This window comes from Tachysurus vachellii, chromosome 9 (assembly GCF_030014155.1).
Source record: "Tachysurus vachellii isolate PV-2020 chromosome 9, HZAU_Pvac_v1, whole genome shotgun sequence".
Taxonomy (NCBI): domain Eukaryota; kingdom Metazoa; phylum Chordata; class Actinopteri; order Siluriformes; family Bagridae; genus Tachysurus; species Tachysurus vachellii.
This window is the reverse complement of record NC_083468.1, coordinates 17,697,862-17,711,862: the sequence shown is the minus strand read 5'-3', so window position 1 is coordinate 17,711,862 and position 14,001 is coordinate 17,697,862. Positions and strand designations below refer to the sequence as shown.

Sequence of the window (14,001 nt, the reverse complement as noted above, 5' to 3'; positions counted from 1 at the left end):
GTGCTGATTGAGCAAATCACCACAGCCAGGTGGTTATTACAACAGCAGAGGGGGGATGAATTATGGAATAGGATGTTCTCCCCGTGCCTACACGTGCCTCCGGATACTCCGGTTTCCTCCCCTGGTCCAAAGACATGCATGGTAGGTTGATTGGCATCTCTGGAAAATTGTCCGTAGTGTGTGATTGCGTGAGTGAATGAGAGTGTGTGTGTGTGTGTGTGTGCCCTGCGATGGGTTGGCACTCCGTCCAGGGTGTATCCTGCCTTGATGCCCGATGACGCCTGAGATAGTCACAGGCTCCCCGTGACCCGAGGTAGTTCGGATAAGCGGTAGAAAATGAGTGAGAGAGAGAGTGGATTTTGGATGGTTGAAGTTATAGATTGCAGATAAGGCTTGTAAGTATGTTACTTGATATTCTGAATGTCTAATGAAATACTGCCTGTCTATTGTCATGATAGGCCGGTATAAACTTAATGGATATGTTTGTGTGTTTTTTATGTTTGTTTTTTTATGCTTTAAACTCTGTTATGTTTAGACTGAGTTATCTAAGGCATCTTCTCATCCACTGCCTCATTCATATGACTATCATTTACGTATTTTATATATTTATGTTGGCTTTGTAGAAGCCAACATTCTGTTTTCCTATTTAAGCTTAGACAAGAATTTATAAAATTTAATGAGGCCTAGGGCTTTCGAGCCACATGCACCAAATTCGGATATGTTGTAGACCCTGGTCTGAACTGTGTTGCTATTACTTTTCTAAGCGATACTTTTCCAAGTGATTCCGGTACCGGGTCTCAAAGTGGCCTTTTTTCCCATAGACTCCCGTTATAAACTTTGGAGGTTTATAACTCAGCAAGCTTTCGAACTATCTACACCAAACTCGGCCAGGTCCTTTAGGGTGATACTCTGAACAAACTTTTAAATTGGTGTACCGACTGGCCTTCCGGTTGTGCCCCAGCCCTGCCCCCAAAATATTCAAAATCAAAAAACTTTTTACAACATGGACATGTGACATATCAAAACACTCACAACAATGAGGGGAACTTCCTCACGTGTATTCTAATGACGTCATGTGACTTCACGTGATGTCATGTGAAAATAAAAAAATTTGCACAATATATTGCATGTGATATATCAAAACACCCAATGAGGGGAACTTCTTCAGGAGTATTCGGATGACGTCACATGCTCGTCTCCACTTGCCTCCAAATGTTTTGGCACCCTATCTTTCTGTTCACTTGCCTCCAAAAGTAACACTGACCCTAATGTCCACTTGCCTTCAAAAAGTACCGGCCTTTGCGAATACTTGCATCGTCAAAGCCAACATCAAAGTTTGTCGCGATGAACTTTACAAATCTAGTTTTCTCTATTACACTATATGTTCATAATATATTTTTATTAAGAATGTTAAATTCGATACCTTTTTACAAATTCAAAATGGTAATGTTTAGTATACCGACTCTATTCACTTATATGTACATAAAGTTGAAGACACCAAGGTTATTCATATTTTTGTAAGGATTTTCATTTTTCACAATAAACTAACAATAGCTCATTGATTGATTGAGAATGAGTTCATCCTCTTCTGTTCAGAGATATATCTCTGTGAGAAAAGAGCTGTTTTAAATGTAAAATCAATTCTACAGGCACCCTCAGCTCAGATTTATTAATGATCCTTTTTAATAAAATAATCTTCTTATTTCAGTGTGTATGGTAATTGGTGATTTATTGAAGCCACTGAGATTTTATTCTTGAACTAACTAACAACAGAATACATTTGATCTATAAACATATTTAGGACTGTTTGTTTTTAATGTTTGAGTTTTGTATTCAATTCTGTTCATGTACTAGTCAAACAGAATAATAACTAAATTAAATTAATTAAACTTAATTATAAATACAACAGCTTTTGTAATGATGGATTGTGATTTTCACCAAGATAACATCAGTCATTCAGTGTTCCTATAGGCCAGTAAGACCTTTAATAGCACACTGAAGGATGATGCATAAATTACAGTCACAAACCAGGAGATGGAGGTGTGGTTGGTGTCAGTGGACAAGTCAGGACTACAATCATCTTCTCCTTTCTGGTACCTAGGTGGTGGAATGAACTTCCTCTAGATGTCAGAGTAGCTGAGTCACTTACTGTTTGCAAATGTCTGACCTACCTCTTCCTGTACAATACAATACAATACAATACAATACAGTACAATAACTAGCACCTAAAAATTGTTTTTAGACTGATGGTATTCTTAGTCACTGGACTAGTAAACCAATTTAAAACACTTCTGTAATTTGCTCTGGATAAGGATGTCTGCCAAATGTATGTAAATATAAATACAAATGTCCTCCGCAGGTAGCTGTGTTTGCCACAAAACTTGAGCAGTATCTCTCAGTATCTCAACCTTAGGCTTAGCAGCTGATAGAGAACACAGCCACCGAGCAAGAACTGTACTGCAGTACAGGAAGTAAAGCTCACCAAAGGTCTCCCAGCATGGCATCAAAGTTCAAACTGGTAGGACATGGACGGTAACGAAACGCAGAGGAACAGGATGAGTCATGGCTACAGCCATGAGTGCTCTGGTGAGGACTGTAGAATCTGGGCCATGCAGGGCCCAGTAGCTTTATAACAACACACTATGGCCAAGCCTAGGGCCAAGACAGTTGCAAACTGGCACATGAGAAGGTGAGAGCTGGGATTGAGAATCTGCATGTGATCCAGATGGTGGGGTATGCACCAACAAGGTGCAAGAACAAGATTAGAAAAGCCATTAGATCAGAGGATCTCCTAGTTCAAATTGTGGCAGGATGAGCCTTTCTGAATGAAATATGTAGTGTAAGTGCTGCAGACTAGCAAGGCAGACATTTGCCTTTGTCAGAGCAGGAGAGAAACCCCATCCCCAGCCACAGTTAAAGACCTGGCCTGGAGGGAACAGCTCTGATTCCCAGAAAACTTCACAGAGACAAGAAATAGTACTGCTTTCAGTAACATCAAAGCAGGTGGTCATGCCAAAGCTAAGCCCTGGTAGAGAAAATGTGCAGGCCAATGAAAAGGAGCCAAACGGGTGGAAAGCATAGTTCGTAAAGACTTTGGAGCTCAGTCCTTGGACATAAAATATGTGTAGAAGAGGAAGGCCATCAAAACCACCACAGGCGCAGCAAAGAAGGCATCTAGATTGCTGGAGATCAAAATAAATGGCCTTTGGATGCATAGGACTTAAATAGGGGATCAGGTGTGCAAGTGTCATGCGTTAATTCATCTGTGTTTCTGATTGTTTTCGGTAGACATATTTGTGAGCATATATCTATGTGGAACCACTGGCACAGAGAATGCACTGAGTACCAATAGGGTTTGTCACAGCCTTAGTCTCTGGGGTGGTTCTATTTGTATTAGATATGTTGGCAAGGCTGAAGAATAAGTATGCAATCCATTACGCATTTAAAAATGCAATGCATACGTTAGACAATACAATACAACCGTTTATTTGAATATATAAACAAAGTAAAAATTACCAGTACAGCTATTTTAGTCTTCCTAATCATGACATCTAGACCGTCATATCGCTACATCCGTGCTGGTGACGTCACACGCGTCGTGGTGCTGTGTAGATAACTAGCTGGAGCTCTGTGAGGAGATCTCGTGTGTTTCCTTTTATACACATTGGCGTGTTTGCATTTCAACCTGCCTTTGTTTTTTTTTTTATATATGTATTTTTTTACAAATTTCTCTTTTGGGCCAGAACAAAAAAAATCTACAAAGCTGAAGTTGCTTCGGTAAAGGTAAGTGCGGAATCTAGGTAAATCTTTCAAAATGGCTGTTTTCAGTCCCAGCAGCAGTGAGTCGTTGTGAGCAGCATTAGCTCGTCGTGAAAATAACGCAGTTAGCCGCAAGCTAACTATAAAATGGCGTCGTCTTTTTAAAAAAAAAAAATACTCCTTTGTCTGTGTTGGGTCATGTAGCCATGTTATTTCACCTGCAGACATAAATGGCGGTATTGTATTTAATTAAAGAGCTAGCTCAGTATAAGGAAGAACAAAAACACGACATCTTGTTGTAGGTTAGCCGGTTAGCTGGAGCTAACTTAGCTGCGGTCTATGGTGTAAATGCGCAGTTATAAATTGCGACACATTAAATTGACCACGTTAAAATGGGTAGGATTCGTTATTTATGACGCTAATACTAAATACAAATCCTATCCAACACATTATTGAATCGCTTTTGACTCATTTTTTTAAACCAAATTCTGACCTTTTTTCCAGGTAAAAAAAAATCTTGTAGGCCAAAGATGCTAAAATATCCTAGCTTGTTAAAAGCCTGGTTTTAAGCCTTAATAATAAAGATCATTTATCAATAGTGATATTTGGTGTAACGAGCACCTAATTGTGGTGTTCAGTGATTAGTGGCTGTAATAATTGTGAGGCTCGTCATCTTGCTGCAGTCCTCTAACGTCGTGTGTGTCTGTGTGCCGCAGCTCGGTCTTTCCTCCACCCCACCCTTTCTTCATCATTCTTTGGAAGATTCATCGTTATCAAGCCGCCAAAGTGGAGAGTGTGATCGCAGAAGGGGGTTCTTCTCGTTTCAGGTGTGTGGTCCTGATGATTTGGTCTTGCCTTTAATCACCCTATTGATCATTTCATCATTAGTCAATTCTCTTTTGTTCCAGTGCTTCTTCGGGCGAAGGAGGAGGTAGGGGTGCACCTGAGCACGATCCCAAGACTGCTGGAAACAGGTGACTAATTATTGAGCACAAAACGTTTATCATAATTATAGGTTGTTGGTTATTTAAGTAATGCTGTCCTGGTAAGTGCAGCAGTATCCATTTAACCAATACTTACTTAACATTTACTTTGATTTAATTTTAGTAGATGGGTAAAAAAAATTTTGTTTTTCTGACTAAATGACAGTTACTACATGGGTATGTCTAATAAGCACATTTTATGCATATGCAGGAAGCAAAGCATATGTCCTTTACATTAGGTCCAAGTAAGAATTCATTTTATCACATGCAATTAAATGATCATGTAAATTGTCATCACATAGAAAAATAAAATGCATTGTATACAGAGGTGCACTGCGCAGATTACCTTGCATGTATATCAAAAGCCCTGTTCAGCAAAATAGATGTGCAGAATACCTGCTTTTTTGGTTTAAAGTTTTATGTCACAGTGCATAGTTCACAAAGAGTAAAAAAATCACAGAGCGAAAGTAACCAAAAATGCATCTTTCACTTCCCCTTTCATTGAATTGTTTTGTTCTGGGCAAAACGTATTCACATTTAACCCAACTGTTGCTTTGCTGAAAAAGCGAAGTCTGTTACCATTGCAAAAATCATAAAGCATCTACAGCACAAGTGTAGATCAGTCAGTCAGTGTGCCTCTATTTTTGCAGATTTTGCACTACAATTAATTTAACTGTACTTCACATAACTCTGACTTTTCTTTATAAGCGAGTTCCTGGGGAAAACCCCAGGGCCTAGCGTTCAGAAATGGGTTCCTTCACGAAGCACTAGACGAGATGTCAACTCCACTGATGAAAAAGAGCATCAGGATGCAATATTTAGAAAAGTAAGAGGGTAAGTATCCATTATGTTGTTCTATGAATCAGTTGATACTGTCAAGTTTAGACTATTGCCTATATATTTAAAGACAGTGCATTTATGTATCTCTCTTGATCATTTCTATTGGTAGGATACTTAATAAACTGACCCCAGAAAAGTTTGACAAGCTATGCCTTGAGCTCCTCAATGTGGGTGTAGATTCAAAGCTCGTCCTCAAAGGAATCATCTTGCTGGTAGGTGAAACAGAACAAAAAAAACATTTTCTATAGCAGCAGCTCTGACAGTTCTACCAGCTGTAAGCAATATTGAAATCTGTGTGTTTTTTTTTTTTGGTTTGGGGGGGAAGGGGGTCACTTACTAGTTACCATCTAGTGAATGGTTTAGGAATCACAGAAATCGCAAAAAAAAGGATCAAATGTAATTTGACAATTGGCTGCTCAGCTGTTCTCTGGCAAGATGTTATATAAAGCTTATAAAAAGTCTAGCCATTGACTTTGCTCACCTTTTTGAATCTATTTTGAATTTTATTTTTTCAGTATAAAGTCCAAAGTGCTAAATATGTAATCCTTAGATACTAATTTATTTATGGAAATTAAATCAAACTCGTCATAGAAATAGCAAAAACCATTAAGTGTGACCAGATCAGTTAGTGGACTTTTTAAAAGAAATTATGCACTGTTGAACTCAGGAACACTAATAAGCCAGGAAGACCATGGACAACAACTGAGAATGAAAGAAAAATCCTTTCACTAAAGTTGGCCAGGTCAGGTACATTCACCAGGAGGCAGATATCTGTTTCAAGTCAACATTCAAGTGGAGACTTGGTTTACCACAATATATAGACACCTGGTAAACTGCAAAAAAAAAAAAAAAAAGACTAGATAAACATCACCTCATTCTGTTGAAGTTAACATGTTGAACTTTGGACAAATGTTTTTTTGTTTTGTTTTGTTTTTTTGTTTTTTTTTACTAGTAATCTAGGTGGCTAACTGTTTTGGATGGCTGAGTGGTTGTCCTGGAATTGAAAAATTAGAGAAGTTATGATATTTTTAACAGGGTTTCCGCTGGGTCATAAAAAGTCATAAATTTAACAATAAGAATTTAAGGCAATAAAAAGACATAAAAACGTCCAGATTTTCCATACAAGGTCATAAAAAACATTTAGCCACGTCTTAAATTGATATGCTCGTCCATTAATTTGTTCTTCAATCAAAATGCGCTCGTGGCATCAATGGCATTCATTTGTTTCACCTGTTGTAGTTCTGTATGAGGAATCTGGGTGGTATCACACTGGTATCACAGCGTTCCAGAACTACAAGGTCCATGCGGCAGCATACAGACTTGTCGGAAGGACTTTCACAGAAACCCGCGCGAACTCCGAACATACTGTGTCATACTGAGTCACTGCTTAGTTTAATTGAAATCATCCTGGCTATCACAATGGGAAAATGTACCTTTAACGATCTGTGGCTTGAAGACGGTGCGTTTAGTAGCTGGCTCAAGCCCGTTGCTAACAATCGGTATCAAGCCTGTATTGGTATTGGAGCTGTCTAGTTTAGGCATAAAAGCCTTGAAGTCGCATGCAAAGTCGGAAAAGCATATCGTTGCTGTAAAAGGCCTGCAGCGGGTGCAGGCGATCCGTCAGTTTTGTTCGGCTCCGTCACTAACGTTACCCGGTCAAGTACAGCGTGGGATTCCGTTTGTCGTAATTCGTGTAGGTCATAAATTCAAATCATAATGGTCATAAAAAGGTCTTAAAAAGTCTTAAATTTGACTGATTAAACCCTGCAGAAACCCTGTTTTAACATTTTAAATCAATAAGCATAGTAAAATATTTTAATACATTTATTTTATGAGCATGTTTAAGTTGTTAAAACAATATTGCTCATGCTAATACCAGTGGAATCCAAAACCAACATGTTTGCATTTCATTATTTAATATTTTCTTGGTCAACAGATAAATAACAGGCTTTCAAAATCATTAAGTAGCAAATTAGTCCTGGATTCCAGTTATTTCAGTTGTCTTGTATTATTTCCCTTTGTAGATCGTAGACAAAGCCCTAGAAGAGCCAAAGTACAGCTCAATCTATGCTCAGCTATGTCTGCGTTTGGCAGAGGATGCACCAAACTTTGATGGCCCAGGAACCGAGATTCAAACCCCACAAAAGCAGAGTACAGTAAGTTTGCGGTACAGTTAAGTTTTATTCTGTATGAAGTTTTTAAAATTGTGTTGTGACTAAATCCTGCTGTCTTGTCATGTTTTATAGACTTTCAGAAGACTTCTGATTAGCAAACTTCAAGATGAATTTGAGAACCGCACCAAAAATGTTGAAAGTGTGTATTTGCAATCCCACCCTTTAGTTTTGCTTATGAATTCAATGATGTTGCTGAACTTGTTCCTTTCAATCTCCTTTCTGTAGTTTATGACAAAAAAGACAGCCCTCTCACTTCAGAGGAAGAAGAGCAGCGTGCCATTGCCAAGCTCAAGATGCTTGGTAACATTAAATTTATTGGGGAACTTGGCAAACTTGATCTCATACATGAATCTATCCTTCATAAGTGCATCAAAACAGTACGTAGTATGTTGCATATCTTTTTCTTTTTTTTTTCTTCTTTATTTTGTTGTGTTGGTTTATTTAATGTTATGCTTTTAATAAAATTGCCTTAAGCTTTTGGAAAAGAAGAAGAGGATACAGCTTAAGGATATGGGGGAGGATCTGGAGTGCCTCTGTCAGATAATGAGAACTGTGGGTCCTAGACTTGATCATGAAAAAGCCAAGGTAACTGGATTGGATTTAATGAATAGTGGTACCATTTTCATAATTTATTAACTACCAGAAATCACGAACAAATTTTCCTAAATCCGCAGTCTTTGATGGATCAGTACTTTGGTCGCATGCGATCGTTAATGAACAACAAGGACATGCCAGCCAGGATTCGTTTCCTATTGCAAGATACGCTGGAGCTACGGGAGAACAATTGGGTTCCTCGCAAAGCCTTTATTGACAACGGACCAAAGACGATTAATCAGATTCATCAGGAAGCAGTGAAGGTGAATTACTGCTTTTGTCTCTTAGTCATATGTTTTACAAAACTCTCCAGACTGTTTCTTTACATTGGTTGATTTTGCAGAAGGTAATTAAATGTGATCCTTTCTCCAGGAATTGGGTGTCTTCATTCCACCCATGACCCATGGATTGAGAATGGACTTTTTTCTGGAAGGGCCCTTCATGCCATTCAAGATGAAATTGGATAGAGAAACTCTTGGAGGATTGGCTGACATGTTTGGACAGATGCCTGGTGAGCTTCACATTAACTGTGAACATAATGTACATAATTGTTATGAAACACCTTTCATTTTAGAGTTTTTAAGAGTGTTTTACATGCTACATAGGCAGTGGAATAGGAACTGGTCCAGGAGTAATCCAGGACAGATTCTCACCCACATTGGGACGTCACCGCACAAACCCGCTTTTCAATGGCCACATGGCTTTTGCACAGCCTTCTCAGTTTGACTTGGCTATTAACCCCTTTATGAAGTCTAATCAGGTAGGTCAGTGGGGCTACAACAACTAATACAACTATGTACATGTAAGCTTGTTTACACGAGCATATTAAGATATTGTAAAAGAATTTCCCCAAACCCCTATCCTTAGGGACAGAATCAGCATTTTCAGATCCATTCTGCCCAGCAGCAAGTTCAGTCCAAGGACATGCACCCACGCTTCAAGAAGGGGCAGCTTAATGCAGATGAGGTAAACCACAAGTAGCACATATTCTCTTGTTGCTTAACGCACCCAGTGATTATAAAAAGACGCGTTATTCTGAGGGTTTTTACTAGATGTCAGCTTTTCAACCTTTTCTCCTCTTGATTCCTTCTTCAACTGTTCTCTCTTCTGAAGCTGACAACTGGTCCATTGACTGCGATTATGAGATATGAGGGTGCAGATTTTTTAACATGTATTGTGATCATGATGAACACTTAGTACTAATTTTATTTGCCCATCTTTATGTCCTGTAGATCAGTTTGAGACCAGCTCAGTCATTCATGTTGAATAAGAACCAAGTATCAAAGCTTCAGCCTCAGATTCCCACCATGATGCCACCCAGTACCCAGACACCACCACTTGGACAGGTTGCACACCTATATAAATACCTTGAGTAAAATGATATTATTTGACTACATATGTCTCTTTGGGATACTAACTGTTTAGCTACTTCTGTTTGTCTTTACATCATGGTGAAGCCTCCACAGCTTGGTTTAAAAACGAATCCGCCTTTGATCCAAGAAAAACCTCAGAAGATCACTAAGAAGCCTGCCCCTACCAAGGAGGAACTGATCAAAATGACTGTATGTATTTAGATTTCTGGTTCTATGATGCACTTTCTTGTGTGTATGGTAAAGCTGCTCCACTTGTTCAGTATATTTAAAAAAATCACACCTGAGACCTGTGTGCACCTTTAGGAAACATTAATAGCGGAATACCAGAAAAATAAGAATGTCGATGATGCAGTCAACAGTGTGAGAGAGATGAAGGCTCCCAAACATTTCCTGCCAGAATTGTTGAGTAAGCTTATTCTCTGTTCTCTGGAGTGGTCTGATGAAGATAAGGAACATTTTGGCACTCTGATTCACACACTGCGCACAGAAGGACTTGTGACAGGAGAAAATTTCATGCAGGTACATTTTTTTTTTGTGTGTGTAAATTCTGAACAGCTGTATAAGATGTCCCATTCAGAAATTCTGACTAATGTACCCACCTTTGTGTAAGTTTTATTTATTTATTTAACCCATTTGTCCTCCCTCAGGCTCTGATGAATGTGTTGGATCAGTGTCCGAACCTTGAGACAGACATCCCTTTGGTGAAGTCGTACCTGGCTCAGTTTGCAGCACGTGCTGTCATTGCCGAACTGGTCAGCATTGCAGAGTTGGCCCACCCTCTTGAAAATGGCACTCATTTCCCCCTTTTCTTGCTGTGCCTACAGCAAGTATCCAAAATGAAGGACAGGGATTGGCTCACTGAGCAATTCCAGCAGAGCAAGGTTAACATGCAGAAGATGCTCCCAGGTGTGTACCTCTCTTTTAACATTTCATAATCATAGTGAAATTGGTGTATCTGATAAATCAATAAAAAAAATATTAAATTAATACTTTTGTCATTAAGATTCTACATGTTTTCTTGTTTTCCTCTCAGAAATAGATCAGAATAAAGACAGAATGGTGGAGATTCTTGAAGGGAAGGGCTTGAGCTTCCTCTTTCCACTGATGAAACTAGAAAAAGAGCTCTTGAAGCAGATCAAAGCAGACCCTGCTCCACAGAGCATTTATAAATGGATCAAGGACAACATCTCGCCAAAACTTCACATAGACAAGGGCTTCATCAACATTCTCATGACCAGGTATGGAGACCAAAACATCTTATTAATATTATTATAGTATGAAAGTTTAGTCCACTATGTATTCTCAATGTAGCCAGTATTATTGTGAAGGTATCCAAGTCCTCTTTTGTGTTTCAGCTTCCTGCAGTACATCTCCGCTGAGCTGTGCCTGTCTGAGGGTGATGACAACCTGGGTGCCCCCAGTAAAGAGCAACTCGAGCAGGAAAAGCAGCTTCTTCTGTCCTTCAAGCCGGTTATGCAGAAGTTCCTCCATGACCACACTGACCTGCAAGTAAGTGCCCTGTACGCTCTACAGGTGCACTGCAACACATATTCTTTTCCTAAAGGTAAGCTACTTGCATTTGCCCTTATACAATTTTAGAATATTCACACGAGGATTTAGAAACTGTATTAATCATCTCTGCTCTTTTCTGGCTGCTCCTATTTAGGCATGTTGCTTCGGTACTTTGTTCATTTCTATGACATGGAGATCATTGAGGAAGATGCCTTCCTTGCCTGGAAAGAAGATATTACCCAAGAATTCCCTGGAAAAGGAAAAGCCTTATTCCAGGTGAGTGTTGTTTAAAGCTATTACCAGAGGAGGCTTGGAAATGTTTTTTAAAAGAAATTTTAACTTTCGTACACCTATACCCTTTATTCTCCAAAATGTCTGTGCTAAACACTGAGTTGTAAATAAACTCTAGCGGAAGTGGGGCTGAATTCAGGGAGCTTGGTAAAAGAGCACTTCTAGTTTCTAGTTAGTATATGGTAGTTCATGCACCACATGTTTTGTGAACAGACACCTGCATATTGGGGCTTAATATGTCCTGTCCAGGAGTTCATACATTTTTGTATAGTTCAAATCTTGGTGCTTTTAAGACACAGCTCAAGATGGGTGACTACAGTTTTGCCTAAGTAAAGAGAAATAGTCGTTTCTCCCGGTGTTATAAGTTAAGTGATTTAATTTCTTTTACACTCTGTACTTTGAAATGCTCATATAAGCTTACTGCTATTGGCAGTATATGTAACAATAAAATATTTATTTTAATTTGACTTTACCCCTTTTTCTCAAGGTGAATCAGTGGCTGATGTGGCTAGAGACAGCTGAGGAAGAAGAGTCAGAAGAGGAGGCTGATTGAAAGGGAAGAATCACCGATCACTCAACCCTGCCGGTTACCCCACTACAACAGCACATGCTTTTCACCGCCAACCCATTCTGCTATGTTGCTAGATCCAGTGAACATCTTGAAACTTATTATTGTAATCAGAATCTTGTCTATTATAATATGAATATATTAGTTACATTTACTTTAATATAGATCAATTTGTTTTTCTGGTGAAAGTTGCATAAAGGGCCTTTCTTGACCGCTAAACCTGAGCAGTGATTTTTAGTTCTAGTTTTGTTAAGCACAATAATAAATGCCTGTGTGATTTGGTTTAAATCATTTTAGCATGTCTGTGTTTTTGAACAAAGTTGGTTGATGCATCTAAATGGCTTCTTCCAAGGAACACACAAATAAGACCATGTGACTTTTGGGACTGCAATGTCTGTTTATCCTTCAACATGCATGACCTTCCAACTAATCAGAAATTTATGTTTCTATAACCTGTTAGTAGTTGTCCATTTCTACCTCATTTAGGATATCATGTACAACACACTACTTTTTTCCAGAATTTTCAGCAAAGCTTTAATGTTTATTGGTTACTGTTCATTAGGAAGAAAGGAAAAAAATGGTGACTGCTATGTCTTTGTTCTGCATTAATGTAATTTCTTCAGCATTTAAATCTGATGGATAAGTAATGCCTTTGTCAGGTACAATGTTGCAGTAGCAAATGTTCTGCAGTATTATTGCAATGTGGTTGCAATGGTAGATGCAGTAGCTTGTTATTGCCTTGGATATAAATGCAACTAAAATGCAACTAAAAACAAAGATCCAAACAAAGTTGATATTTTAATCATTAAAAACTAAACTGTAATTATTTAAAATGAATAGATAACCCACCAATCTGCATTTTATATTCAGAATAAGTGAAAGTGTTTTGCCCTTGTCAAAAAGTAATGCACAGGATACCTGTTACTGACAAGTGTTTTAAATTTGTTTGACTTGCATTTGCATTGATTAAACATGATTTTTTCTGAGGTGTTTGTGGCTATGTGTGCATATGAATATATAACTTACAGTCATGCCATGGAAAGGTTTTTAGTGCTCTGTATGCTACTCTACAGTTTCAGTAAAGGAAATTGATTACCAAAAGGTTTATGCTTCCTGTTCTTTCACAATGCTGTATAAGACTAAAGACTGCTTGGCATGTTCATGAACCTGCTGTTGAAACAATGACAGTTTTGATAGTATTCCTAGATAACATCTTTAATTTTATGTATTTAGTTGCAGCTGATTTCGGTGACAAAAGATAGGCCAACTCTAATGTCATCAAAAAGCAGTATGTCATCATGTCATTCTCATTATTTTCAGTGGATATTAATAATGTTTGAGATGGAGCATGTGACATGCAGTCGACGTAAAAGATGCTGGGCAAGGCAGTTTTAAAATTTAAAAAAAAAAAAAAAACTTTTGTACATGGTAGTGTGTAAACATCTTGGCTTCCTTACATTTTTAAATCAGTACTTTAAAATCCTCAAGCCATTGATATCATTCTTGGTCGGTGGGAATCCAGAAGTACTCAACCACTTTTCGACTTCTCCTCAGAATGCTGCTCTCATGGGGATCTGGTCCCACTGCTGACAGTTCACTGAACTGAGCTGGTCCAGAGTCTCTTCCTGGTGTGGGAGCTGCAACCCTGAGAATAGTCCTAAAAGAAAACAATTGCATGTTCAATAGAACAATTCGGGGTTCTCTAGTGAGCAGGTACTTTTGAGTGTAAAAAAAAAATTAAATTCACTAGCTAAAAATGGGACATGTAATTAAGTAATGTACCTTCCTGAACTCTTTTCTGAATCCTCATCACTGGCTTGAGCTGTTGAGATATACACAGGATCCCCCTCCTAAGTAGTTAAAAATCTAATCAGAGCTGGACATTTGTTTTTTATTTTAGTTAGTAA

At 38.4% G+C, this 14,001-nt stretch overlaps 1 protein-coding gene and 1 non-coding gene across 2 annotated transcripts; both read left to right on the top strand.

The window, feature by feature from the left end:
• Window positions 1–2,642: 2,642 nt before the first annotated feature.
• eif4g2b (eukaryotic translation initiation factor 4, gamma 2b) lies at window positions 2,643–13,195 on the top strand. The gene is made up of 21 exons (XM_060877747.1): window positions 2,643–2,689; window positions 4,476–4,586; window positions 4,668–4,733; window positions 5,451–5,576; window positions 5,692–5,794; window positions 7,607–7,738; window positions 7,829–7,895; window positions 7,982–8,133; window positions 8,231–8,341; window positions 8,431–8,613; window positions 8,723–8,861; window positions 8,956–9,110; window positions 9,218–9,316; window positions 9,583–9,696; window positions 9,808–9,912; window positions 10,027–10,242; window positions 10,371–10,629; window positions 10,757–10,961; window positions 11,079–11,287; window positions 11,390–11,511; window positions 12,014–13,195. Exons 1-21 carry the CDS (start codon window positions 2,643–2,645, stop codon window positions 12,077–12,079), a joined length of 2,787 nt encoding a protein of 928 aa, XP_060733730.1. The 3' UTR covers window positions 12,080–13,195.
• On the top strand, window positions 9,355–9,507 carry LOC132851854 (small nucleolar RNA SNORD97). The gene has a single exon (XR_009649073.1). It is a non-coding gene; the product is annotated as a small nucleolar RNA SNORD97 (small nucleolar RNA).
• Window positions 13,196–14,001: the final 806 nt, after the last annotated feature.